This window comes from Drosophila nasuta, chromosome 3 (genome assembly GCF_023558535.2).
Source record: "Drosophila nasuta strain 15112-1781.00 chromosome 3, ASM2355853v1, whole genome shotgun sequence".
NCBI classification, from domain to species: Eukaryota; Metazoa; Arthropoda; class Insecta; order Diptera; family Drosophilidae; genus Drosophila; species Drosophila nasuta.
In genome coordinates this window covers 14,324,272-14,350,451 of record NC_083457.1, presented here as the reverse complement: position 1 = coordinate 14,350,451, position 26,180 = coordinate 14,324,272, and the positions used below count along the sequence as shown (strand labels likewise).

Here is a 26,180-nt window from a genome sequence, read left to right as displayed (position 1 = left end):
GAATTTTATAATATTTTTCATTATTTAAATTTTTTAGGATAAACTATCTACACCATACATTCTTCAATTGGCTTTGCATAGTCAAGCTGTAATCCTCGCTCTTCTAACCATATCTCTTACAGCCTTGGAAATTCGTTCTTCATATATTTTAATGATTCCCCTTATTTTCTACGTGGTACCATTGACACTTAATCTGTTAACTTCCAATGCACGACAAAGGCTATTCTTGGGTAGCACTATTGAAAATAAGCCAAATTATTCCTGCGCTATATAGCAGTTATATAGCATACCTGTTTATTGTCGTTTTGACTCCAATGGGCGCCAGAGCAGGAAGTGCGTCTAACAGGGACTTGTACATCGCAGTATTGGCAGCCGTAGGAACGGTTCTCTCTTTTGGATTCTTGGTAAGCCAACAAGGTTGTATATATCTACAGTTTTTCTAACATGTACATACACATATTTAAATAGACACCACTGATCAACACTTTCCGTCGACCAAGTTTAGTAGTATATGCTTTAATAGCAGCTACAGCTCTTTCTGTGTTCTTAGTCAGTAGTACACAATTAGGATTCCCATATCGTCCACGGACAAGTGGCCAACGAGTTGCATACTTGGTAAGTATTTTGGCTTAAAATATATTTCGATTCATAACCTATTATCATATTTTTCGAAATTTCAGCACGTGCGCAATAAGTTCTATGAGTATGATGGAGCTCTCAGCAAGGATGAGTCTGGTTACCTCTTTTTGTATCAGGATCGGCGTAAGGAAACAGTTCTTGAGGGTACAAATGTGAACTTAACTGGTTTAGTCAGTTTAAAGTCAAGATGTGAAAAATACATGATGTGTGGAATGCCGTTGTATGATTACCGCTATGTGCAGCAGAGATTGGAAAGCAAATGGATGCCGCGGTCAAAACCAATAACACCACCAGGCACGACCAAATTGGAATTACTTAGTAAAACTACAATCAACTCTACAACTTGTCGTTTTGAGTATAATTTGACGGGACCTCCTCAAATGAGTCTATTTTTCGAAGCTTTTGAAGATGCCACAATAACAAATTGGTCATTTTTGGAAAGTTATTTGAATAACCCTCCAGCACACCCATTAGCATATCACATATTCTTTAACTACGGAATTGACAGTTCACCACTAAACTTCTTCCTAGAAATTTCGGTATACTTCTAAAATTCATTTAATTTTTCTCCAACATTACTGTACAACTAGTGTTTATTTCAGAAACTTAATGGAAACTTTGACGTACCAGTACTTCAACTTGGAGTTTCAGGACATTATATAGGGGATGTCGTTGATGAGGAAACTGCAGACTTTCGATTCAAGTTCCCCGCCTTTGCCATTCAAGCTGACTGGCCAGCATCATATGAAAGATATAAATTTTAAACTTTCAAAAGAAAAAAAAAAACGCCTCTAAAAGACAAATGTTAAATGTAATGCTTTAAATCACCAAAATAAACACAGTTTTAAATATTTATTGGTACTTTCCCTCGTATTCATTAGTGGTATATTGATATATAAACCAAACACAGCTGTTCATTGGTGCAAGCACAACCCCGGAATACCAACAGTGTGGCCATCTAGTTTTGAGCATATCAAATTTGATAATATTTCATTTGATTCATTAAACAATTACATTTTGCCGAAATTTAAAAGAACCATTCGAATGCTAAGAAGTAATTGTTTTAAAATGGAGAAAAAAAAATAATCATGTTTGAAATATACAAATTATCGATTCACTTATTTTTTGGTATATTTTGGATTTCGAACGTATGTTTTTCCAGAAAGAGATTCGATTAAAATCGAATCGTTTGCAACCCTATCAACCACTATCGACCAGTCACCAACTGCCACGTCAACAATTAACGAAAACCCATTCAAGAAGCTCCACGTCCGTCTTAGTTCAGACTTTGGTGCGCAGAATTACAAGGTGATTGAGACAAATTGCGTGAGATTAGGTTGAAGAAACCTGAGTATACAGTGTAAAGGCAATGACGAAAATTAAAACCACAAAGCAAATGGTCAACGAAGCGGCAGCAGCAAATATTGTTGAGACATCGCTGCAAATGGTTTAACTCAAAAGATATAATCAGATAAAGTTCAGAGCTCACGGCACAAACATCGCAATTAAATCAAACAAAAGAGTTCTATAAAAATGAAATTTTAATTTTCATCATCACATAAATATTTAAATAAATCAATAATCTAATTTTATATTAAAATGGCACCAGCCAACGGAGTTCTGTTAACCAAGTGTGTGCCTCTTGGATCCACATTAAATTTAAACATATTGCCCAAGCTGCGTCCGGCTCCCATAACAGCTGTGCTGTTAAAGGGCAGCTCGTCGCCATCCAGTTCGGGCTACGCTTCCTCATCCAACAACAGTGTGGCGGATGAGGACACAATGGCATCGAATCCCACTGCGCCCGTCAAGGCGAAGAAGCGTCGTCTGGACCATTTGTCGTGGGAGGAAAAGGTGCAAAGAAAGTATGTTTTAATATGAGATTTGCTCAAAAACAAATGACTAATAACAGCCTTTGTTGACTCTAGGAAACTAAAGAACCGCGTGGCGGCACAAACAAGTCGCGACCGGAAGAAAGCACGTATGGAAGAAATGGAGTATGAGATCAAGGAATTAAATGAGAAAACGGAAATATTGCAAAACAAATGCGAAAGCTTGCAGAGCATCAATGAGTCGCTGATGGCAAAGAACCACAAGCTCGACACAGAAGTTGAACTCCTGCGACAGGAGCTGGCCGAAATGAAGGAGATTGCAAAGAACAACAACACAACAAGAAGCCATGGCAACAGCGAATGCGGCACAAATGCAGGCGCTGAGGGCTGTGCGTCCACAAACACTGGATCTGCAGCATCCAATGCTGACCCTCTGCAGCAGGGTACACAAGTGGACACACAGTCGTCAGCGCGTGTTTTGGTGCCGACAATGTTGCGCCAGGAGCTGAAGCAGAGCAACAACTCAACGGCCTCGCTCTGGAGAATTGTGGCGCTCTGTCTTCTATACAAGACATGCTACTCGTCGACGATGAAGAGTTCGATGCGCGACGACTTGAAGAGCTGGCAGAGAGCCTGCTCGCAGATATCACAGCAGAGCTGGAAACAAGCGGTGGCCAATGCGACCCGCCTGCTCCCAAAGAGGCAAGCGAACCTGAGCGACTGCCTGGATCAGTGGTGGGGACCACAGCAGAGTGCATGGAATCCGGCGGAGATAGAGTTAATGGCCTAAATAGCGAAGAGAAAGCGACGACGACCATTGAAAATAGCAGCCCAAGTGTGCAACAGATGTCACACATAAATGGAAACCTACAAAAGAAGACGACAACAAAAGCAACAACAACGCCAACTACAATTTCAGCAGCTACATTTTTGCAGAGCGCAACACCCGACACGGTTTATGGTACCTATGATGCCAAAACTAATTCTATAACGATAGTCATGGATGGCGATGCGGTACCAGTGAACGAGGCCGTCGAGGTCATCTATGGTGAGGGTGTGAGCGCTGGTGATGACACCACTGATGTTATCATGAAGTGCCCACCACCAGCGACCTCACCCTCACAAGTTTATCTCAACGTGATCAATGCCACGGAAGATTCGGATGATGAAACCATGAGTCATTTGAATTTCGAGCCCATCAATCGATTCCTCTGCCCGCGTGTCAAAGCCATTTCACCATTGGCGAAGTCACCAGCGCAATCGATGCATTCGGCCACCTCGGATCATGGGTATGAGTCAGTACTGGGCTCACCCACTTCAACGACGCTGGCCAATTTGGACACAGATGACGATTTTCCCTGGGAGAGTAATTTCGATGAACTATTTCCCAGTTTAATTTAAGTTTGCTTCGTAAACGTTCATTTGATGTTTTTCACATTGAAAAATGTGTTGGATCCAACAAAACAATATCTCTCTTAATTTGTTAACTTATGTTTAATATTGGCCGGCCGCCCTCATTTATGTAAATTGTTTAAGCTCGTAGTTTTTAAGCTGATTAAGATGTAGCTGTTGAAAATGGGAAAAATCCCATTCAAATTGTATAGAATTTTGTCATCGAAGGCTTTATATGATATTGGACTTTGACAACAAAGTCCCCAGTTAAGTTTGTAAGTTTCTATTTATATGTAACACCCGTCATTCACATAGGCTAATAATAAGAATACAAAAAAAACAAAAAAAAACTTTTGTAATTTTAATATTTTCAATGTGCTCAAAGAATTATCCCAAATCATGTATACAACTATGTGTATATTCAAAATATATGAACACCACAAGCGGAATATCTTATTTTTTACTTGAGTTCGTTGGCACATTTTTGCTGGCTTGTTGATGAAATTCATAAATAATAGATTATCGAAATCGCGCCACTCTTGATGACGTCATTACACAAACAAGTTTAACTATATGTATGCATGTTATCAATTGTGTTTACGTTTGGGGTTAGTCCAGTGCTGCCACCTAGTTCACAAAAATGAACTTTTTATAAATCATCACACAAAATGTGTTTTATAAATATGATGAGAGTAAAAAGGGAAGCCATTAAATTAAACTTATAATATTAGAAATGCGATAATATTTTTGAAATTTAAAATATTTTAATACCATTTTAGTAGTCGATTATTATCGATAATTTCTCTGATACTTCAGTGAAATATCAGTTTAAGGAATACCCACAACACACCTCTGCATATTGTTAGTATTTTAGCGTGTTAGTGCCACCCTGGTATTCTTATCAGCTTGTTTGTAAATCAGTTTTAATAACATTTTTGAGGATTGAACAGTAATATAACATGGATAGCAAGTCAGAAAGTAAAATTAACGCAACTTCAGGGAGCACAACAGCTAACGAGTCTTGCGAACCTGCTGGTGAAGAAACAACTGCAGATTTGTTGTCTAAATCCAGTGCGGATGTTGACAATGATGTTAGTCCTCCTCCCGGCGGCGGCAAAGGGGCAACAAAGAAAATCAAAGGCAAAGCCAAGGGCGCCGCGTCTAACAATTTGGATAACGAACTAAAAAAACTAACCCAGCGTCGCATTAATGTGGCGGGTGCACCAAAAATGCCATTGAATTCGTATGTGCGCTTCATGAACGATCGGCGGGAGCAACTGCGTCGCGAGCATCCAAATCGCACAGCATTGGAGCACACGAAAATGATAGGCGAGGAATGGCATCAGCTAACGGAGGATCGCAGGGCGCCGTACATGGAAGCGGCGGCCAAGGACAAAGCACTGTAAGCAATTATTTGATGTTTATTTAAACCTCCTACATATAATCTAATGATTTCCTTGCAGATATCAGGAGCAAATGCATAAGTTTTTGACAGAACATCCTGAAATTGTGGCCAACGAGTTGGCCAAGGCAAAAAAGGTGTTCGACACCAAGAACGCCAGCACGCCCAAGGAAAAAGCAACCAACAATGATTTGCCCAGCAATCATGCTGCACCACGGAAATCAAATCCCAAGACGCCGCTGAACAAACAGCAGAGTGCGCCAACGCCAGATCCAGATGACATACCCTTGGCACATGTGAAACGTTCACCAACACCGCCTCCGCAGCCGCCTGTTGCAGGAGCATTTAATCCTGTGGCTGCGTTGCCACGTCCCTTTGCAGCTGGCGAGATTCCCATCTACACAAACGAGTTCATAGAACACAATCGCAGCACGGAGAATGAGCTGCGACTGCTGCGCAAGACCAAGACCGACCTGGAGCAGCAAAATTCGGTGCTGGAACAGCATGTAGATAACACCAAAACCGGGCATGCCAAGGTCATGGGCGAAGTGGCCGAGCTGAAAGAGGAAAACGCCCGTTTAATGGCCTACATCAAGGGGCTGCGGCAGAAAGTTGTTGGTGCACTGGATGGCATCACGTTGCCACCGTTGGAACCCAGCGGATTGAGTGTTGACAATGTGGACAAGTATTTGCAGCATCTGGCTGGCATGGTTAGTGGACAACAGAACAATGCCATGCTGCTGAAAGTAAGCGAACTGCTGGGCAAAATGGACACTGCAACACTGCATAGACCATAGGATCAAGACAGGGTTTAAGTTTAGTTTTAAGTTCCCCATATGATATATATACATAAAGACACGCGTGTATTTTGTCGGCTGCATTGCTAGAGAGTAAGAACAAAATAAATCTATTCACGAAACACATATTACATCAATTTAACACAAATGCAAATTACGAGCAGCGACGTGTCTCCTCCTCGGACACTTCACACTCATAGCTCTCGTTGCTGCGCGACGAGATGCTGCCCACACTACGATATGGTCCGATGCGTGGAGTACGCGGCAGATTGCGCAGCCCAGTGCCATCTGCAGAGCCCTCAACAGTCACCCGACGACGTTGCCATACTTTGCGGATCACATAGTAGGTGCCCAGTAGCATTGGCAGCAGCATCATCGGATGGCAGGCAAAGCGCAGCGCCATCAAAGAGCACGACATCATCAGGTTGATCATGGTCTCTGCGTAAAGGCAGCTTGACAATCGCTACATTAAAAAAGGAGACTTCAAGCTTACCTTCAACCAACCAGATGGTGCTCAGAGCGGTGATTAGCGTAGTTGAGATTGTCTGTAGCACATAAAAGATCATTTTCAATTTTTTTTTTTTAGCTTTTGAAAATCTCTAGACTGTTTTCATTGAAGTTGAAAATTCAACATCTGAGCGCCTACTCTGTTATCAAATAAAAATATTAAATAAAGACATATATAAAATAAGAAATAAAAAACATAAACAATATTTACTAGCTTCACGCAGCGAAATGATTCCTTTTTTTTTTATTAAACAAATTAGTCATTTTTTTTTCATTTTTATCGCAAATTAAATTCAAGCATTTTCAACTTGTTTTTTCTCGATTTTTAGGAACAGCAAAAATAAATTAAAACTTAAAAAGAGAATTGGTTTTCGTTTTGTTTGTTTTTCTTCCAAAAAGTAATAGTTAATAGCTAAATAATAGGCGTACAATTAAAGTTTATAACAAAAATAATTTAATGAGATAATAAATCAAGGGCGCAGACTTCAAAAATTCCATTGAAAGAAGGCAGCACAAAAATTTGGCAGCAAAAAATAAACAAACATAATTTTACGCCAAATTCAAAGGCCATCACTAAAGTTGGTCAACTTTCTATATCTCTCTCTCTCTGTCACAGCTTTTTGTTAATAGTAATAAGTAGTAAAAAGATTGTATTCTTTTTCCATAAGTTAAATACAAAAATTTTCACATTGGTTGTTTTTTTGCATTTTTCTCTTATTATTTTTAAAATTTCATGAAATCAAATCAAAATCTCGCAGAAAGTGTTTTGCCAAGTGTTTCATTTGTGTGTTTTGTGTTTTTTCTTTTTATAATTGGAGGCGGAAGTAGAACCGAATAGTTGACAATTGAATGCCAAGGATACATTGAGATTTCCTCGTTGAAAGTTTTTTTGCATTAAAGTTGATTACTATTTGTATTATGGTGGAATGATTACGCTTTAAGCCACCACAATTAAAGGGACTTTCGAGTTAATGGCATATTTGAAATCAATTTGAGCATATGTTCGGAATTTGAATGCCATCAACAAACTAGTTGTAGTAATCAGTTATATCAATATTTAAGTGTTTCAGTATTGGCAATGCACAACTTTGAATGTGTGTTCAAGGGAATTATTGTTAATTGGTAGTTGGTTGTTGGTATTTGGAAAATTGTGTTCGTTTTCTATGTGATACTGTTAATTGAAAAGGAAACTGCTTATGTTTAGTACGGACATTCATTCATATCATATGCAAACTGCTATCTGCTCCATGCTCCGTCTGTCTCCTGACTATTGTAGTCGAAATCAATCGGTTTGCTGTCGCTCTTGATGTTTGCTGTTGCTTTTTAATGTATAATAATCTCAAACTTGTCGTCTCATTAGTTGATGTGAGGATGGGGCGGCCGATGGGGAGACCGCCGACGACTGATGCTGCTGCTGTTGTTGCTGCTGCTGCTGTTGTTGCTGCTGCTGCTGTTGTTGTTGTTGCTGCTGCTGTTGATGCTGATGTTGCTGCTGGCGTCAGGCATCCGCGCCATTGGGATTCATGCCCACCGGCGTAACCACCATCATGTTACCAGCCTTCGGCGTATAAACGCTAGCATTGGGATCCAGCGTCGAGAGACCATTACCACCATTAACGACATTAGCAGCGGCCACATGCAATGCAGCTGCCACGCTCACGGGCACCATTTGTTGCTGCTGTTGCTGTTGGGAAACTGGCACAACTTGCTGCTGCTGTTGCTGCTGTTGTTGTTGCTGCTGCTGCTGTTGCTGCTGATGTGGATGCGGTTGGTGTTGCTGATGTGGATGTTGCTGCTGCTGATGTTGTTGATGCTGCTGCTGCTGATGCTGTTGATACTCTTGAGCAGCGCTCATGCTGAGCATTGGCGAGGACGGGCCCGGTCCGCCTGGTTGTAGCGGAGGTGTATCGTTCATGCGCAGCATGCTGCCGCCGGGACCGTGCGGTCCCGTATTTAAGCACAATGTATCCGGCATAACAGCCAACAACTGTGCTATCTTTGCCTTGAGATCAATGACCTCATCCTCCTTGGAACGACGATGACCTGTTGGATGAATCAAGCATACCATGAAGTCTGTCACAATTTCAGCAATTCCATGTAGAACTTACTGTCAGATATTTCGAGTTTTCGCTTGGCCACGCCCAGAGCCGAGAACAAGTCCAGCTTAACTCTCGTCTCTGCCGATAGATTCTTCTCCAGCATGGCGTTCTTCTCCTGTATGTTGGCCAGTGCATTCATCAGCCTCTCAGCATCTGCCTGTGTGGTCTCCCGATTGCGCACCTTGGCTTCCAGCATACGATACTGTAATAGATATCATTCATTCATTTCGCAATTCTTTATAGGCACATTTGTTTTCCAACTTACCTCCTGCTCGAATTTGCGACCATGTTCGACAGCCAGCTGCTTGGCTTCTTCACACTGTTTAAGATCGTTGCGCACACGTTTGAGCTCCTCATCAATTTGCTGGCGCCGTTGCTTGCATTGCGAGCTACACTCGGGACGCGCTGCCTTCTCCTCGGCCGCTTTGCGTGCCTTCTTCTCGTTAGCCAACTGCGAGTCTAGCGATTGCTTCTGACGCCGCTCTTCGTTGAGACGACGCTCGACAGTCTGAAGGCTGAGCATATCGGCATGTCGTGCATTGTTCAGCTCCTGAATGCGTTTCTCCAGCTCGTCGCATTCCTTTTGCTTGGCCTGCAAACTGGACTTGCTGGTCATGTTGACATCAAGCTTCTGACGCAGCTCATTCTCAATTTGCTTCATATGGCTTATTTCGGCGCGATATTTCTTCACATCGGCCTCGAGCTTGAGACATGTTTCGCATATCTTGGATACTACTTTGCTGGCAATCTGTGAAATGGCAGCGGCGGCGGCATTGCTCGATGTGGAGCTAGCTGACGAGGACACCGAGCTGGTATCATTGTTGTTGCCACCGTTTCCATTACTGTTGCTAGCAGCAGCAGTTGCTGGGCTATCCTTTTGCTGCTGTTGTGCTTGCTGTTGGCTCTGATTGTCTTTGGCTGCATTGTCCTTCTTACCGCGATTGCGACGTCCTGAAATATAACGCACAAATAGTTTCGCATTACAATCAAGCATATCACATTAACCATTAGGCAAGTGCATCACTCACCTTTAGACGCCTTCTCTACTTGCGGCGTTGCCTCAACGGTCGGAGCCGTTTCGTCCGTATCGAACTGCAGAACGTTGCCATTGCTGACAGCATTGTTGTGCGCCTTTTTGTCTGCAATAGACGACAAGGGGACGCTATCAATTTGTTTTGCATTGAGCACTTTTTTGTTGTTCAATGCACCATGTTTGTCCTTTGCCCCCTGTTGTTGTTGTTGTTGATAGTTGGCATTGCTGCCACTATCCCAGTCTGACTTCTCCTTACTGTTATTACTTGTTGTGGTCGAATTTCCATCCGCCTGATGATAACTGTTGCTGCTGTTGCTACTATTCTTGCCGCCAGCATGCCTCGTGCTACCGTTGTTGTGCTCATTGTCGGCCGTGTCGCCTTTATTGCGATGCTTGTCCTTGTCCATGCTGCGACGATGATTCCTTGAGCCACCACCAGCGTGTCCATTTGCTGCTGACAAAAATGAACAATGTGAAATTAATTGATTGAGAATGGAAATCAAAAAAAATAACTGTAAAAATAGACTAATACCTAAATTTAATGTATAGCAGCGAAGCATTTAAAAGACTTTAATGAATATCAGAATAAAATAAAATAAAACCCAAATTCCTATTCCTAAATGAAATTCTTTAAAAAAAATTACTTAATAAAAATGCAGCAAGAATTCTATTTGAATAGATGCATTCTATGATCAACTAATTCTAGACAGTTTCGATAACTTTAAACGACTTCGTATTCATTAAATTTAGTCAACGAGGAGATATCAATTATGTTGAGCTTAAGCATGTATCCGCATAAAAACGGTGCAGCACATAACTGATATTATATTTGATTGATTTTTATTGATTTTCACACACACACAATCCAACAACTGTAAGTCTGTTCATGTTGTGCCTGGTTGCCAGGCTGCGCGATAAGCGTTTGTTAGTTTCTGATTACAACAAATGATAGCAGAGTGGTTTGTGATAGTTTGTGTGGGTAAATCAAAGGATGGAATCATAGTTATAAGAGACCGCGCACCTGTTGTGGCTGCTGCTGCTAAGCTGGTCGCATTCGATTGCTTGGCTGACGTTGAGCCTGATGTGTTTGTGGATGATACGGATGATGCAGGCGACGATAACGATGCTGCCGCACTGGCGGCTCCCGATGACGATGATGTGGCGCCTGTTGTCGTTGTGCTATTGTCGCCATTACTATTGCCATCCTTGCTGTGTTGGCTGCTACTGCTGTTGCTACTATTGTTATTATTATTATTGTTGTTATTGTGATTGTGATGATGATGATGATGTTGGTGATTACTATTGTTGCTACTGCTGCTGCCGGCGCCGGCGCCGCCGCTATGATGATGCTCGTGATGGTTTTGTGCTTGCGTCGCTGTTGCCAATACACCATTTGCCGCCTGCGATGCAGACGATGCGGCTGCCAGCGCTGCTGGCCCACCACTTGTGCCATTTGCCACAACAACAACTGTACCGCTGGCCGCCGATGTGACGACAGGCGCTGCTGTCTGTGCCGCTGATTGAGCCTCCTCCGTGGCCTCCTCGGCGGGCAAGGCTTGCTGCAACAGCTGCATATAGAACTCGTTCTCCTTGGCCACCTCACGTTGCTTCCGCTGTCGCATGCGATAGCCCACGTAGCTCTTGAAGCCAAAGCCAAGCGTAACCACCGGATAGCCAATGCTAAAAATAACAACATTCATTTAGCACATACTTGTTGTGAGGCGCAGCAAAGTGTCTCGAGCACTCACCAGTGGGCGGCAAATGGCCGGCAAAGATCCAAATGTGGCATATGGCGACTGTCTTTCCATCGAATGCCCACCTCCAGGTAGACAAACAACATCCAGAGTATTATAGTCGGCAAACAGATGCCCTTATCTGCAAGTTCATTGTTCGTCATTATTATCAAAGCAATGGCAATCATTATCATCATTACGATACACACCTGTATGCCAGACGTACTGCACCCAGACATATGTGCTGGCCGCAAAGAGCAGCCAATGCACGGGTATGAAGAACAAACACACCAGATCCGATGTTATTGCAATACACACAAATAGCACGGAAAATGCCTGCAGCAGCAACAATAATAATAACATTAATAGCTAATCAAATAAAATTGAAGATAAAAGCAATTGGCTGCGTCTACTGACCAGTCCCTTGTACTTAAAGGAATCGTGCACGGAGCGAAGGAGCAGCCAGAATGGCCATAAGAATTCAAATCGGAACATAAACATAAAGTCGGCTACCATCACAATAGCCCAAAGTATTAGGAATTTCATGTATAAGACAGTTGTGCTGCAAATGACAAGAATACATAAATTAATTAGTTGCGAGTATAGAGAAATGAATATATGTATTCAATTTTATTAAATTCAGTATTTCTTTCAACAAAATGATATCAATATTATTTCTTTAAATAAATATAATCATTTTTTTTTGAATTTTTCTCCATATTTTTCCTGAATGTTAATGATATCATAAACGTATACTACCTCTCTTAAAAGCCTCTTTAGGCTTACTGCATCTACTAAATTATACATATTTTAACGATTTCTCACCTTCTCTCTCTCTCTCTCTCTCACTCTCTGCCTCTATCATACACTCTTTAGTTCACTGTAATCGCCGACGACGTCAGCAGTGAATTATTTAATTTGATTGGCACGCGGCGTGACAAAGCCCCAAAAGAGAATAGCGTCTCATATATGTACAACATCTATACATATTTAAAGTATACTATGCAAAATCAAAAGGTAAACAAACAAATAAATGCGTAATAAAACCAGAATAAGCACAAAACATCAATTATATGTCTATTTGAGACATGCGTGCTCGACTAGTCGATACGCTTTAATCACTGTTAGAGTGGCGTGAAATATGTATGCCCGTGTTTTCGAGGAATAACGGGTATATTTATTTGTAGCAATCAGAAAATATATCCAACAAAACGAAGGATGAAACTTCGGCTTCAATTAAGTAATTCTATTATTCTCAAAAGTAAGTTATTGAGTTCAATCTTCTAGTAGTTTATATACTACTACATGTCATGTACTATATGGCCTAGATTGAATAAATTTGGAGACAATACTCCTTTTAGTTTCATAAAATAAATTAATTTAAATCCAAAGCTGACAAAGCTGTCAGGAACTATATGAACTAGAAACATAAAATTTGATGAGAATACAACTTTTGTTCATACGTAGATATGTAAGCCCTTTCAAATTACTATGGACATTTCAATAATATTCGAAATTCCTAATATTCTAAGAATATTATGATCAGAAATGTAGTTGTAAATAGTATTAGGAATAAGTATTGAATACTGTGTAAACCAAAGGCATTTAAATTTTGGTCACATGATTTTGCCTAGCGGGTATCTCATAGTCGAGCAGTCGTAAATTCAGCTTTCTGTCTTGTTAATCTCTCGCTGCTTTAAGCGTTTCGTAAACAACTCCCAAATGTCGAATTATGTATTGCGCGATGTAGCTTCACGCAAATATAATTCGATGTATTTATAAAATAAATAAATGCAATGTATGTATGTATGTACATTCATATTTATAGTGCGTACATGAATTGTGCAATAATCATACCTGCCATACATGCCCTCTGTGATTTTGTTCCGTTTCATTGGCCGCCGCAATTTGCCACAATCCGCATTGCGTCGCTTCATTTTTGCTGCACGTTTCTTAGTAGTTGATTTATATATATGTATGTATATGTATATTTATATTTGTATGTTCGCTTGTGTATCTGGTTATCGCAAAAACTCGCGATTTAATCACTTTTGTTTATTGGATGTGCTTGGTGTGTAAACTTTCGCTCGCCTCCTCTGCTTGCTTGATGCTGTTGTTGTTGTTTAATTGATTAAATGAATTAATTAATTAATTGTTTCGGACGCTCTTTTTCGCACTGCGTTCACTTTTTTGCACTTAATTTATCAGATCAGTTGATCCGCTGACACTTATTTAATTATGCTGGCTCTCGTATTATATATTATAGTTGTTGTTGTTGTAGTTAAAGATAAAGTTGTTGCTGCTTCTGCTTCTGGTTGACGCTGACTTTGACGCTGTCGACATCGATATGGCTGCTGCTGCTGCTGCCGGCGCGGCATTTCCTCACATCTCACGCGTATGCAAAATTTACCTCCCGCTGAGCCGGCTTTCAGTTCTTAACTGCAAATACACATAAGAGAAATGCATTATGAAGAGCAGCGAGACTTTTCCATATGTGCACAAACACAAACACACACGTATACATCGTTGCTATAAGAATTGCTTCCTTTAGAGTAAGTTGCATTTTTTAGGCTAATACAAACTGCCAAAGAAGAGGGCAACGCTTTTATTTGTTTCGAAACTATTTTTAAGTAAACTATCTATTCTTTTCAGTCGTTCGCTTTCTTGCTGTTGTTGTAGTGGGCGTCGCAGTTGGTTTTGTAATGCGGTCAAGCCATTTAGTATATATAAATAAAATCATCTCTTGTAGACGTACCCGAATTACCGTATTTACCAATTAATTGTTTAAATGAGCCACAACAACAACAACACCTGATCAGCTGCTTTACAGAATTGCGATCTATGTTATGTATATGTTAAGTAAAAGCTGCTCCACTTGTGCTCCTCCGATGCATCTAACAGAACAGGTGACATTCAACTTGAACGAATGCATAAAACAAAATCATAATAAAATTGCAATTCAAATAAAAACAAAAAAAAAAGAGGCAGCTTATGCATGCATGTATTTGCAAATACATACATACATACATATGTATGGATTTGTGTGCCAAAATAAAAGTTCGCCAACCAAAACAATAATAAACAACATGTAAAAGTCATATGCTTGCGACACGACTGTTTATATACCCTGCAGTAATCCTATTCAATATACATAATTACATTTTAGTTGATCAACCTCAATTATCATCTTCCTAAGTTGTAGATGTAACTAATGATTCTAAACACTATTTCATCATTATGTATTTCTGCATGTCATTCTGCAAAGCACTTAAAACGGTATGCGACCTGTAATCGAGACGACGGGATATTATGGATGTGTGCATGCGTGTTCATGCACGTGTGTTTATGTATGTATATGTATTTGGGTAACTGGAAAAAGGCAAAAAGAAAGAAGCGGCAACTGCACGCGCCTCAACATGTGGATGCTGCTGCTGCTGCCCGGTAAGTTAAATGTGATTGTCTGACTCTCTCATACAAACACACATGCATAAAAACATACACACACTTGCTTTCAATCCGTTTACACAGTGTGGCCAGACTGTCTGCGACTGCGCTAAACTGAACGCAAGCAAAATTTTCGCTTGGACGGAAGCGGAACTATGTATGCAGATTTGAAGGAAGCAGCTTCGATAGTCGAAGAAGAAGAGGCAGAGCAATCAAAGCCTTGCGCATGTGTTTGTGTGCCCATGTGTATGTCTGATTGTACACACATTCAAACACAAATACACGTAAGGAAAAACGTTTATAAATAGCATCCAAAAGTGGAGCGCATCATCATACAAAAACGTTTTGACGGAAGCTGAGCTTACATACATACATACATTAATGCAGACGTGTGTGCATATATTACGTTTGTATGTATGTTAATGATTAAACTATTGGTAGACAGCACGACGACGACATACACAAAATGGCTATTTAAACGTACATTAAATATTGCACAATTAACGAGACGTATTGATGAGCTTCTCGTTTAAGAAATGAGCGAAAATATCCATATATGTTCCTTACATCGTGTTTATACTGTTGCTACTTATTGCACTCCAATTGAGATTAGCTATGATACACACATAAACACTCACGCCAAACTAGTTGAACAGAATTCAAATTGTTAACACGCTGTAAATAGTTGAACGGTAATCGAATTGTCTTCAATGTTAAAACGCTGTTAAGTCCTTGGCTGATAATTGCTTTTTAGCCAATAGTAATTTTAAACACAATTATTAAATGATGCAAGTGACAAGTCACTTTTCACATAGATAAAAACGAAAAATCAACAACTCAAGCGAAAGGCTAAAGAACTTTAAATACATACATACATACATGTATGCATGCATGTATGTATATTTCTTGCACTATTTTGCATTGCAATGCGCGCGTTGCATGTGCATGCATGTGTATGTGTGTATTTTTATTTCATATTTATTTTAGCGGGATACAAGACATTGCAGTGTCAAGATCCACACATCAAAGTATTTATATTTATACACTGCTTTATTTATTTATAGTATGTACATATGAATTAATCGGTTTTGGGTAAAATATTCTTTTTAATGCACTCTCTCACACACATACGAACATTTATTGCTGTCGCCGGTTTCGATTCGATAATAATCGAAACTCTGGGACTAACGTAATCGCCTTGGATTTACAAATATATGTATAGCATAAACAAATTGTACACACAATATACAACCAATAACAACGACTATTGAGCGAAAAGTGAAAAGTTGCTCAAAATACACAGCGCTGTGTTTGTGCGTGTGTGTGGACTGCGACTGTAAAGCTTGTGTGGCTTGAAGCTACACTAGTCTCTGTGCTGTTGCTGTGGGTGGCAGCAGATGAACAGCATCCACAATTCACATTTGCAGAGCGCAGACAGCAAGAAAAAGAGAGAAAGAGCGCTGCTTGTTCGTTTACAGGAAACGAAACAAGGATGCTGACGCTGCTCTACTCCTGGATGTGACAGCAGCCCCAACTACCGACGTCGCGACGTCAGCGGTTACGTTGCCTTTTTGCACTACATTTACAGTCACATTCACGCTCATAGAAAGCACACTTGGATGTGTGAGTGTTATGTGGGGTTTGTTGGCGGCTGCCCCTATGTATGCATATATTTATGTATTTTTCACACTCTACACACACACACACGCGTCCTCTTATGTGTATGCATACGTATTTGTATATTCAAATGAACATATATACATACAAACACATAGGTGCATATTTGTACTTGTTTTATTTTATTTGTAGCAAAAATGTACACGATTTGTATGTTCGACGACTCACACTATTTTTGCACTATATTTTGCCACGACGCTATTGCTAACAATTTAAACAGAGAGTCTAATATGTTCGGCAATGATTTTTAAACAATTCTCATTGTAATGGATATACATATTTGCACATATATATATATATTTTAAATAAATTTTGCACATTTTCTTACAGCAGCTATTGATACACATGTACCTACATATATATGCATGTGTATGCACGTAAGTAAGTATGTATGTATATGTGAGTGTGTGTGTAAATTCTTTGGCACAGAGAAACTAAAATTTTCATTTACTCGTAGTTCAGCGTAGTTTTGGAGTTATACACTTTCAGTCAGCACATTATATCATTTAGCAAAATTTCGTTTTTGTAAAACACTTATATTATTGATTAGCTTTTTTCGTTATTTTACCGAATCGAACGAAAATTCACGCTCTAAAATGACGCGCAACTAGAGGTGGAGAAACATCCATCGATGGCACTATCGATGCATCGATGTTTTGAGAACTTTATGTTAAACATCGATTCTTATGGCAGACATCGATGTTTTTTTTAAAGCGAATTAATATACGGAAATTAACTATGGGTTGTTTATTATTAACTAAAACAAACTGTTGGATGAACTTGGCATCTTTCTTTTACAAAATAAAGAGTAGTTTAGTAGTAGTAGGCTAAAGAGTGGCTCTAGCTTTGGAGTGTGACCACAATCAAACATTTCAAAATATGCGCTTCAACGCAAAAGTCTATACCAAAAAAACTTGGTATATTTCCTAAACATTTGTGATAGGCGCGAAATTTAAAACGTCTCGTTTTTTGCTTTTTTTTATATGCTTGTACATTTTTTTTATTTATTTTTATAAACCATCGAGGTCAACATAAATAGATGTTTTTTACACCTATGTATTCATATGTAATGCGCAAAGACTTTTGCTATATGCAAAATGTCTTAGAGAATCGTTATTTAACACAATATCTAACTTCGATATTTTCTGCTATATTATTAATCTTGCCTAATAAGTTGCGTTGCTGTTATAGAGTTGCAGCTGCGCATATGAAATGTTTGTTAAGGGAGCCCTGTCACCTTTTAGAATTTGTTTAAAAATTTTTAAGCTTAAGCGCAAAATACAAATTAATTGCAGTTCAGTACTACAATTTCCACGAATTTCACCCATTAGTATTGAACACTAGAAAGTTGTACATTTTTAAGTCAACTGTCTGCTTTTGTTTTATTTTCTCTTTAATAGTATTGATAATATTCTCATATTTAAATTGTACATTACTATACGTGTACTTATATTCTGCGCATAAGAAACAATTTATGTTTTAAATATCTGCTTAAAATTATATACATAACAAAATTATAAACATTTCAAGCGTGGCTGTTTTCTCTGTCTATCTGTCATTTTCGTCCATACATTTTATTCTCTAATTATTTGCTACAGTTTATGTTTGTTCCTTTGCGCCTCCTTTTTAAATGATAAGTTATTTTTTTGCTTTTGCTTCATTTTGACTTTACGTTTTGTCTTTTCAATATATCATACATGCATTAATTGTATCGAAAAGACAATTTTCTGATGCCAACAATTGGATTCAGAGGTGTTGAGTAGTGATTTGGTGGCAACAAAGCCTTAAAATAGGTGAATTGTTTATAATGATAATAAAAATAAAGCGCCTTATAGCCTAGCAAGAATGGTGCAGACTGTCGTCACGTCTAAAGTCTCAACAAATGCGTAATCTCAAGCTAAAACTTTGTATTTCGTTGGCTGTGTTCTTCTACACACAACCACACATAAATTATATGCAAGGAATTCATAAATTACACATATCTCGACTAACATGCATCCCCCCACTCTATTGTGGTACACACTTCATAGTTTCTGTCCTTCCTTTTGCTGCCTGGCTGGCATTTTTCTATGAGTCTGCAGCCTCGACTTCTGGCTGGGCATTGGCAACTGGTTCGGCACCATCCTCTTTCGCTTTTGTCGACTCTAGGGCAGCAGCAGGAGCGGCTTCAAATGGAGTTTCCAACTGTTGCACTTCTGGTTTTGGTGCCACCTCTTCTTCAGCTGCTCGCGGGGGGAGTATTATTCTTTGGAAGAGTTTCCTCCATGAGCTGCTCGACTTGTCGAGGCTCTGCCGCAGGTACATCAACGGCTGCTGCTGGTGGTGGCAATTCATCGTATAGCGGTGTACAGATGGGAGATGCTGCCTTTGGCTTGGGAGCCTCTGTGTTATGCTGCACAGCGGGTCTGGCAAACTCTTCCGTCTCTGTTGTCGGTGCAGTCTCGGTCAATGTTTCTCCCGCATTGTCGTGCCGCTCCTCATTCGCACTTTCAGTTACAGCTACATCGACAGCAGCAACACCGGCAGCAGCGGCCTCAGCTGCAGCAGCCTCGGCTGCTTGTTGTGCCTCCATTCTCGCATCGTATTCCTGTAGCTCACGATCCCAATCCTCTTCTGTGTCCACCTTCGATGAATTACTTGCTGATGGCGCTGCCACCGCCTGCTTGCTTTTAACATCCTCCGCGCCTGATGTTGACGATGACTTGCCCTGCAAAGTGTTCTCATCCGACGAGCTTACGGAGTGCCGATTGCTATCGTCGCGTGAGCCACGTCTATTGTTGCTGGGCGCGCGTTCACGTTCCTCGCTTCGCTGCCCACCGCGTGCACCACGTCCGTTGCCACTGCGACGATCTTCGCCCTCACGTTCGCCGCGGAATCGATTGCCAGGGCCACCGGGGCCACCGCCACCACGACGCTTGAAAATGTTGTTATTGTTGTTATTGCTGTTGTTGTTCTTGCCACCCTCGTCTTCGTCATCACTCCAGCGGCCTCCACGACCACCCATGCTGCCACGATTGCCACCACGTCCGCCTTGACCACGTTGATTATCATTGAAGGGATTGCGTGGATTAAAGAAACCTGTAAGATAAAAATCTTGCGTAAATTATCTGTAATCTCTGTATTGATCGATATGTTGAACTTACCAGGTCCTTGCTGTCGGCCGCCTGGACCGCCGCCTCCTTGATTGCGCATAAACATTGGTCCCACGCCGTTGCCAGCACCAGGTCCGCCCATCCGCTGATTAAATGCCGCTGGCGGCGGAATGCGCATCTGCATCAAGCTCGTCGGCTGATTGAAGCGATTCTGATTCATATTCGGTTGGAAGAAGTCGCCTCCAACTCCACCACCGCCATTACCAGCGTTATGGTTGCCCCCACGTGGTCCACCAGGTCCCATGCCACGTGGCCCTGCACCAGAACGGTTATCGAAATCTGAAGATGGATAGAATAGATTAGCTAATTCCTCTAATTTATCCTGCAATTTTGGTGTGCAAAACTTACCTACGCCACCCATAAACTCGGGGCGTGGCATATTCCCGTGCTCCATGCTGTTGAGATTGAGCCTGGCGCGTGCCTCATTGAAGGCACCACTAAGAGGCAGTGGTCCACCTGCGCCTGCTCCACCGTTCTCGTTGCGCCAGCGCTCCGAAGCCTCAGCAATGTCATCGCGACCGCCCCAACGTGAAGAGCCGCCACCAGCTCCGCGTGCACGCTCCCGCTGAAACAGTTCATTAGCTGCAGCGGCGACAACGGCTTCCACGTTGTTGGAAGGCGCAGCGGCGCCCGCGAATATCGGTGGCGGTTGGCTAAAGTTAGGCGCCTGTTGTTGTTGCTGCGCCACCGACGGCGACGCATCCTCCAGCTCCATTTCAATGTCCATTTGATCGTCACTCACATTGCCAGCCGCCGAGCTGGCCGTAGTCGCAATTGCTACCATAGGCGGTGGCACGGCACCCGGTGGCGGAAACTGTGCCCCTGGTGGCAAACCCAAAGGATGGGGCGGCGGACCAGCAATGCCCGGAAAACCGGGTGGCATCATGTTCGGTGGCATCATCATGGGTGGTGGCATGCCTGGCACCATATTAGGTGGCATTGCCATTCCACCCATTGGATGATTCATTGGCCCCATCGGTCCCAGCATGCGTTGCGGTGGCGGACCGCCCATTGGCGGTGCCATCTGGAACTGACCGGGCACAATGCCCATCAGTGCAGGTGGCGGTGCTCCTGGTCCACCATGTGGTGCCGGTGCCACCGGCGGTGGCTGCGTCGTATCAATGCCAAACAGCAAACCTGGCGGACCAACTGGTGGCCCGGCGTTGAGCTCGCCGGGTAGGCCAGTTCCCTTGTTTTCCTTGACATTCTTCGCCTGATTGATTTTCTGTTTCATCCAGCCAGGCATGGTGTCCTCGTCAAACATCCCGCCCTCCTCCAGGCTATCCAAATCGGTGTCCGTACTCAGTTTGTTCCACGGTACGTACGTGACACCGAGTTCCAGGTCCCAGAAGTCCTTCCACTCTTTGCTTTTGACACCTTTGCCAGCTGCCCAAGATATGGTTATAGCACGACCTTGCAACTTGTGATTCTTCAGCGATTGCATGGCCTTGTGTGCATCCTGACGCCGATTCATCACTATGAAGGCGCATCCACGCGGCACAATTTGATCAATGCTCACGATATCGCCATATTCGCCGAAGGTATCGGACAATTCCTCTTGGTACACCAGCTTCGAGAGATGGCCCACCCACAACGTTGTGCTGCAAACTGTACAAACAAAGAATATTAGCATTAAATATCATATAATTCGTTTTTAAATTGAAATAAATAAATATTTTTAAAATGCACATTTTAAGTTCCCTCTTCTGGTTATCAAGTTCAGCAAAAAATCATTCAAATAAAGTTGATAACTGTGAGTTGAAGGAATTATTATTGACTTGAAATGTTGGAAATATTTGGGTTTTCCGAACATTTCAAATATTCAAATTACTATTTTCTTAATTTTTCACACCGATATATATTTGAATAGAATCTACTGAACTTTAATAACGGGAAGAAACATATGTAAACCACAAAACGAAGGAAAATATGTTATTTAATTTTAACTATACGAAGAATTAAGATCCTTGGGCTTGGTCTTTGAGTGTAGGTGACTTCTAGTTTTTATATAAAAGAAGAATTTTTAAATGTCATCGTTTTAGGCAACGGAATACAGAGATGACATCCGACTCTTATTTAACAAGGTCTCGAGGTATTCGATGAAATACCATTCACTTTAAAATTGTATGATAAATTTAAAATAGTGAGCCAACTTGAGTGAAATAAATATATTTAGTTATTTGTTCATATATAATACCAATATTTTGAGAAGTAAAAAGTAGAAGTAAAGAAGTAAAAAGAAGTAAACTTATCAGTTGGTAAATCTAAAACGTTTATGTATGATGACCTTGAAAGGTACAATTGATGTACATTTGATCGGTTAAAGTACATGACAAATGATATAAGGGTTAATGGTATAATGGTTCATTCGCTAAAAGTACTTTTTATAAATGGTACATTTGTTGAATAGTACAATTCCTATTTAAAAAGTACATCAACAAATAAATCAGTTCATGTACAAGTCAATTGGTTCATTATAGTAGCGTAAATTTACTTAGCAAGCAATTGTTGCAGTTAATGATAGACAGTATTTGCTAAAGGGTACATGTACTATTTACACTTTGTAATATGGGTACATTATTATGCCTAATGTTTAAGTAGGTTGCCAAAAAACCAAAAAAAAACACAAGGAAAACTTTGCTCATAAACGCGTCAGGGGCAGTTTGGGGTATTTTGTGAATTTAAAAAATGCCAGATAGTAAGAACTGTTCAAGTTTTAAGTGCAAGCACCACTAAAGCTACAACACACACACACACGTCAACCAAGCCAAGGAGCTGTAGAAAAAGAAGAAATGTACAATTTAGTATTAACCAAGCAAAAATTGACAACAACAAAATAAACGACGAATCAAAGAGCTATGCAAGGAGTTTGCATAGCTTTTTGATTGCTATCAATGCCATCTTTTGAATGTGTTATGATATGTACCACGTTGCGTTAGATTACGCGCGGGCATATTTACCACTCAGATGATCCTTTTTAATATCGGGTAATCCCTTCTTTCGGCGCTCACGCTCATGCTCACGATCACGCTCCTTATCACGAGTGCTACGATCCATACGATCACGATCACGGGATCCACGTCTACGGCTTGAACGTGGCGATCGGCTCCGTGATCTGGAATTGCGCCTGCGACTCCCACGATCACGATCATTGTTATTGCCACCTCCGCGGCTACGGGGCGATCGGCTGCGGCTGCTGCGTCGACTGCGCTTGTAACGATCACGATCGGGTGTTGGACTACGAGAATCGGCGCCATCCAGATTGATAACCTGATCGTTGAAAGGTTTTGCAACAAAAAAAATTCAAGAGAGAAAGAGAGAGTAATGTGATATAAACGTTAACATTGTAAGCATAAAACAAATAATGCGGAGCGTTTGGAGAATTTAAGATAAGGACAGGATTTAGAATGGGAGATTGATGGTTAGTTTGTAGGAGAGGATTAGTTGTTGACTACAAATTATACATTTCTCATTTACAACTGCATTCTTGGCGTGTTGACGTGTGGTTTTGTTTGGTCTTTGATATTGGTCGACGGTTCTTTACTATAACTTTGGCATTTTTTTTTTGTTTGTTTGTATTTTGGTATTCTTATTTCTTATCGATGCGTTTTAGAGCAACTTTTCTTGTTCATTTTGTTTTGATGGAAATTTGGCAAATTGCATTGATTGAATTTACAATCGACTTTCAATTGTTGTGGTTTACATATTAGGGAACTTACCAAACGTTGTTATACTGGGCTTCTAGCATCGGGATTTCGCTTCCGTCGGCATTTCATGTACGTATAGTTAAAAACCTTACCTTTGGGGCGAACTTGCTTTAACCATTTTCAAACGTATTTTGCATAAGCATAAATTGCAATATTTCAATTTTTTAAATTTAAATTTAAATTGATCTAAACGTTAATTCTTGGGCAAATAACACAAAATATCTAGCCCCATTTAAATGTAAATAAATTCAATTAGTGTTTGACTTTACACATAATTAGTAGCCTTTCTCCCAATTTATATAGATATATATATTTTTAAGAATATATATTGGCCAATCGGAACTCTCCCGGTATAACAACAATTTGGGCACGTCAGCAGCATCTGTTCGACACTATGGAAATGGAATTCGCATTTGTAAATTTGTCGACCAGAATTCCATTTTCATAGAGAAACAGTAAAACAAGGATGCGGACTACTCTAAAGAAATTACGATAGTAGTGAAGAATAAGTTGTAGTTAAGAAGGTACCTCAATGGGTTGCTGTTCCGATATGAATTCCACATCTTTGTTCATGTCCGTGACATCACCATGGCCAAGTCCCATGGCCACACCTGGCGGCATTCCGGCTGTGCCCTAAACGGTAATAAATGGTAAACAACACAAACTTTATGGATTATTATCGTTGACGCACCTTCAGTACGTTCTGCAAATGCTGCTGCAGTGCATCGTCTGGATAGCGATGTTTTTGGTTCTCCTCTTGCTGTTTGAATTTCTGAAAATTCTGCAACGTTTGCAGCTGACGCAGCACATTGGGATCGTTGAGCAGCTGTTTCAGATTATTGTTCTGTAAAAAAAGGTAGCAATTAAATAATGCAAATAAAATTAAGCGCAATATATAAACAAACTATAAAAACTATAAAGTTACACAAACAAAAAATATATAAAGCAAAAGAAATATGCATTTGTATGCTGCATACATCGAGCAAGTTGGTTGAGCCTGGCGGCGAGTCATCACCCATGCAATGATGATCATCGCCCATTGACATCATCATATCGCCATCGTCGTCATCAAGTATTTCACGCACATCATAGTCCAGATCATGCGAACTGCTACTCTTGCCATACTTGTTGTGATGATGCGATTTGCTGCTGGGACCACAATCAAAACGACTCTTCGATCCGGACGAAGAAACAGTTTGCGATAAATTATGCTGATGCTGTTGTTGCTGCCGCTTCATATAATGCTGCTCCATGTGCCGCCGACTTGAGCTCGAGCATTTATCATGGCTTAGCTGCTAATTGTCGATGGAGGCAAGACATGCGCCAGAGAGGCAAGTAAATAGAGTAATGTTAATACCAAAAACCACCAAGAAGCCACTTAAAAATCTGGTTAGCAAGTCAACTACTGCAGTCAAAGTTTCACCGCTTTATTAACTACTGATGCCGCTCACTCACCGACAAATCCGGCATAGCACCACCCATGCTATCATCGACAACAGAGCTCAGGTCCATGTTGCTCATTCCGGAGGCGTTTAAACCATTAGCCGCATTGCCACTCGAGATATCCGATAAATTGATGGTTCCACCGCTGCCGCTTGGTCCGGGACCAGAGCTTAGATTGCCCGCACCCACAATGGGTGGCATTTGGTGATAAATGGGATGACTCGGATCAGCCAAATCAAATATCGGCTGTATCACATCCGATTTGAAGACATTGTTCTTCTGCCACAGATTTAGCACTCGAATGATGCGACTTTTATCTTCGGGCGCACAACGAAACAGATTCGCAAATGTATCCGTCAAATTGCGTTGGAATCGTGGAGCAAAAACGTCTTTCTCGGTGCCGTATTGATGGCGGGATTGGCGCACAATCGAATCGATGACATACAGACCGGGCACTTTGTACTCCGGCTTGCATTTGAGTATAAACTTTTCGACACTCTGCACGACATGTTTGTAGAATTTAATTGCACGCATTGCCGACTTTGTGATGGCGGCCATTTTAGCCTTTGATATGGGCGGCCGGCTATCATAGAGCCCGGAGAGCTATAAAATTACAAAAATTACAAATGTGTTTAAGAAATGTATAAGAGCGTGAGATGTTGTTGTTGTGCAGGACGCGCATCAAACTGCTTCTGACAATATTTACATACACAAGGCGTTGTAATTGCATTTGTATACGAATTAAATTACACAACTACATATGTCACACTCATACAAACACAGAGCTTTGTACATAAATATGTATGTGAATATCCAGGTAAATTCATGCATGTGTGTATGGCGGCTGCTTTTTTAACTTACCTCATTATTGAATGCAACGACCGTCTCCATGCTTGTTTCGATGTTCACACACTACACGAACGCACAATCTTCAAATTTGCATAATATTTCAGTATGTGGACGCTGTATATCTTATTTTCTCTGCTTTCGCACAAATTTTTTCCACAAATTTTCACAAAATTTTTCGGATGGAAGCGTGAAAAAATGGCTGCCTCTTCGTAGGGATGCTAATTGCTGATATCGACTGTCTATCGATAGAGCGCACACATATTTATTTATTTTGAATAGCTACACAAAGCTATCGCAAAGTTTTTAAATCATTCGATTATCGAATATACAGTAAAATAAAACACATATATGGAAAAGATAATGTGTTTATAAAAGTCTGAATGAATTATTTAATGTTTCAATTATGTGACTTTGGTTGGAAATTACGAATTGCAAAAAACCAAAACAATGATATTTTGGCGTTGCCAGATCACG

At 40.8% G+C, this 26,180-nt stretch overlaps 6 protein-coding genes across 12 annotated transcripts; 3 read left to right on the top strand and 3 right to left on the bottom strand.

Moving 5' to 3' along the window:
- The first annotated feature begins 925 nt into the window (after window positions 1–925).
- LOC132791267 (uncharacterized) lies at window positions 926–1,505 on the top strand. Its single transcript, XM_060800117.1, has 2 exons — window positions 926–1,178; window positions 1,242–1,505. The coding sequence occupies exons 1-2, from the start codon at window positions 1,020–1,022 to the stop codon at window positions 1,401–1,403; spliced, it is 321 nt and encodes a 106-aa protein (XP_060656100.1). The 5' UTR covers window positions 926–1,019; the 3' UTR covers window positions 1,404–1,505.
- A 367-nt stretch (window positions 1,506–1,872) lies between these two features.
- On the top strand, window positions 1,873–4,312 carry LOC132794259 (uncharacterized). Its single transcript, XM_060804570.1, is given in 3 exon segments — window positions 1,873–2,504; window positions 2,568–2,901; window positions 2,904–4,312. Coding segments are annotated over 3 exon segments (1,569 nt in total). The 5' UTR covers window positions 1,873–2,238; the 3' UTR covers window positions 3,873–4,312.
- A 381-nt stretch (window positions 4,313–4,693) lies between these two features.
- LOC132794260 (SWI/SNF-related matrix-associated actin-dependent regulator of chromatin subfamily E member 1-related) lies at window positions 4,694–6,090 on the top strand. Its single transcript, XM_060804571.1, has 2 exons — window positions 4,694–5,265; window positions 5,327–6,090. Exons 1-2 carry the CDS (start codon window positions 4,823–4,825, stop codon window positions 6,060–6,062), a joined length of 1,179 nt encoding a protein of 392 aa, XP_060660554.1. The 5' UTR covers window positions 4,694–4,822; the 3' UTR covers window positions 6,063–6,090.
- A 39-nt stretch (window positions 6,091–6,129) lies between these two features.
- LOC132794261 (uncharacterized) lies at window positions 6,130–6,710 on the bottom strand. Its single transcript, XM_060804572.1, has 2 exons — window positions 6,556–6,710; window positions 6,130–6,500 (listed from the first exon to the last, which is right to left on the bottom strand). The coding sequence occupies exons 1-2, from the start codon at window positions 6,626–6,628 to the stop codon at window positions 6,217–6,219; spliced, it is 357 nt and encodes a 118-aa protein (XP_060660555.1). The 5' UTR covers window positions 6,629–6,710; the 3' UTR covers window positions 6,130–6,216.
- A 65-nt stretch (window positions 6,711–6,775) lies between these two features.
- Window positions 6,776–17,181, bottom strand: LOC132794258 (macoilin). Of its 4 annotated transcripts, XM_060804569.1 has the most exons (11): window positions 17,007–17,176; window positions 13,292–13,873; window positions 11,852–11,996; window positions 11,644–11,770; window positions 11,450–11,576; window positions 10,723–11,381; window positions 9,877–10,152; window positions 9,697–9,807; window positions 8,934–9,619; window positions 8,678–8,870; window positions 6,776–8,612 (listed from the first exon to the last, which is right to left on the bottom strand). In XM_060804569.1, exons 2-11 carry the CDS (start codon window positions 13,369–13,371, stop codon window positions 8,068–8,070), a joined length of 2,949 nt encoding a protein of 982 aa, XP_060660552.1. In that variant the 5' UTR covers window positions 13,372–13,873; window positions 17,007–17,176; the 3' UTR covers window positions 6,776–8,067. The 4 variants fall into 4 exon arrangements, with proteins under 4 accessions (XP_060660552.1, XP_060660551.1, XP_060660550.1 ...); XM_060804568.1 differs by having other exon boundaries at window positions 9,697–10,152; window positions 17,124–17,181; XM_060804567.1 differs by having other exon boundaries at window positions 9,697–10,152; window positions 16,884–17,176.
- Window positions 17,182–17,763: 582 nt separating this feature from the next.
- Window positions 17,764–25,964, bottom strand: LOC132794325 (SR-related and CTD-associated factor 4). 4 transcript variants are annotated; one of them, XM_060804707.1, is made up of 9 exons: window positions 25,719–25,941; window positions 24,870–25,460; window positions 24,392–24,709; window positions 24,106–24,258; window positions 23,943–24,047; window positions 22,668–22,977; window positions 20,056–21,315; window positions 19,699–19,986; window positions 17,764–19,633 (listed from the first exon to the last, which is right to left on the bottom strand). In XM_060804707.1, exons 1-9 carry the CDS (start codon window positions 25,746–25,748, stop codon window positions 18,774–18,776), a joined length of 3,915 nt encoding a protein of 1,304 aa, XP_060660690.1. In that variant the 5' UTR covers window positions 25,749–25,941; the 3' UTR covers window positions 17,764–18,773. The 4 variants fall into 4 exon arrangements, with proteins under 4 accessions (XP_060660690.1, XP_060660691.1, XP_060660692.1 ...); XM_060804708.1 differs by having other exon boundaries at window positions 24,392–24,706; XM_060804709.1 differs by lacking the exon at window positions 24,392–24,709 and having other exon boundaries at window positions 17,892–19,633; window positions 25,719–25,938.
- Between the last annotated feature and the right edge of the window lie 216 nt (window positions 25,965–26,180).

Bases quoted from the DNA above. Each gene is read 5' to 3' on its own strand.
- LOC132794325 (XM_060804707.1), bottom strand. From the start codon at position 25,748: ATGGAGACGGTCGTTGCATTCAATAATGAG. The intron at 24,259-24,391 runs GTATGCAGCATA...CTTTTTTTACAG, and splicing joins GCTCAACCAACTTGCTCGAT to AACAATAATCTGAAACAGCT. The intron at 19,634-19,698 runs GTAAGTTCAACA...TTTATCTTACAG, and splicing joins CGGCCGACAGCAAGGACCTG to GTTTCTTTAATCCACGCAAT.
- LOC132794261 (XM_060804572.1), bottom strand. From the start codon at position 6,628: ATGATCTTTTATGTGCTACAGACAATCTCAACTACGCTAATCACCGCT. The intron at 6,501-6,555 runs GTAAGCTTGAAG...GCCTTTACGCAG, and splicing joins CACCATCTGGTTGGTTGAAG to AGACCATGATCAACCTGATG.
- LOC132794260 (XM_060804571.1), top strand. From the start codon at position 4,823: ATGGATAGCAAGTCAGAAAGTAAAATTAACGCAACTTCAGGGAGCACA. The intron at 5,266-5,326 runs GTAAGCAATTAT...ATTTCCTTGCAG, and splicing joins GCGGCCAAGGACAAAGCACT to ATATCAGGAGCAAATGCATA.
- LOC132794258 (XM_060804568.1), bottom strand. From the start codon at position 13,371: ATGAAGCGACGCAATGCGGATTGTGGCAAATTGCGGCGGCCAATGAAA. The intron at 11,771-11,851 runs GTCAGTAGACGC...TTGCTGCTGCAG, and splicing joins CCTTTAAGTACAAGGGACTG to GCATTTTCCGTGCTATTTGT. The intron at 11,382-11,449 runs GTGAGTGCTCGA...TGTTATTTTTAG, and splicing joins CGGCCATTTGCCGCCCACTG to CATTGGCTATCCGGTGGTTA.
- LOC132791267 (XM_060800117.1), top strand. From the start codon at position 1,020: ATGAGTCTATTTTTCGAAGCTTTTGAAGATGCCACAATAACAAATTGG. The intron at 1,179-1,241 runs GTATACTTCTAA...TGTTTATTTCAG, and splicing joins ACTTCTTCCTAGAAATTTCG to AAACTTAATGGAAACTTTGA.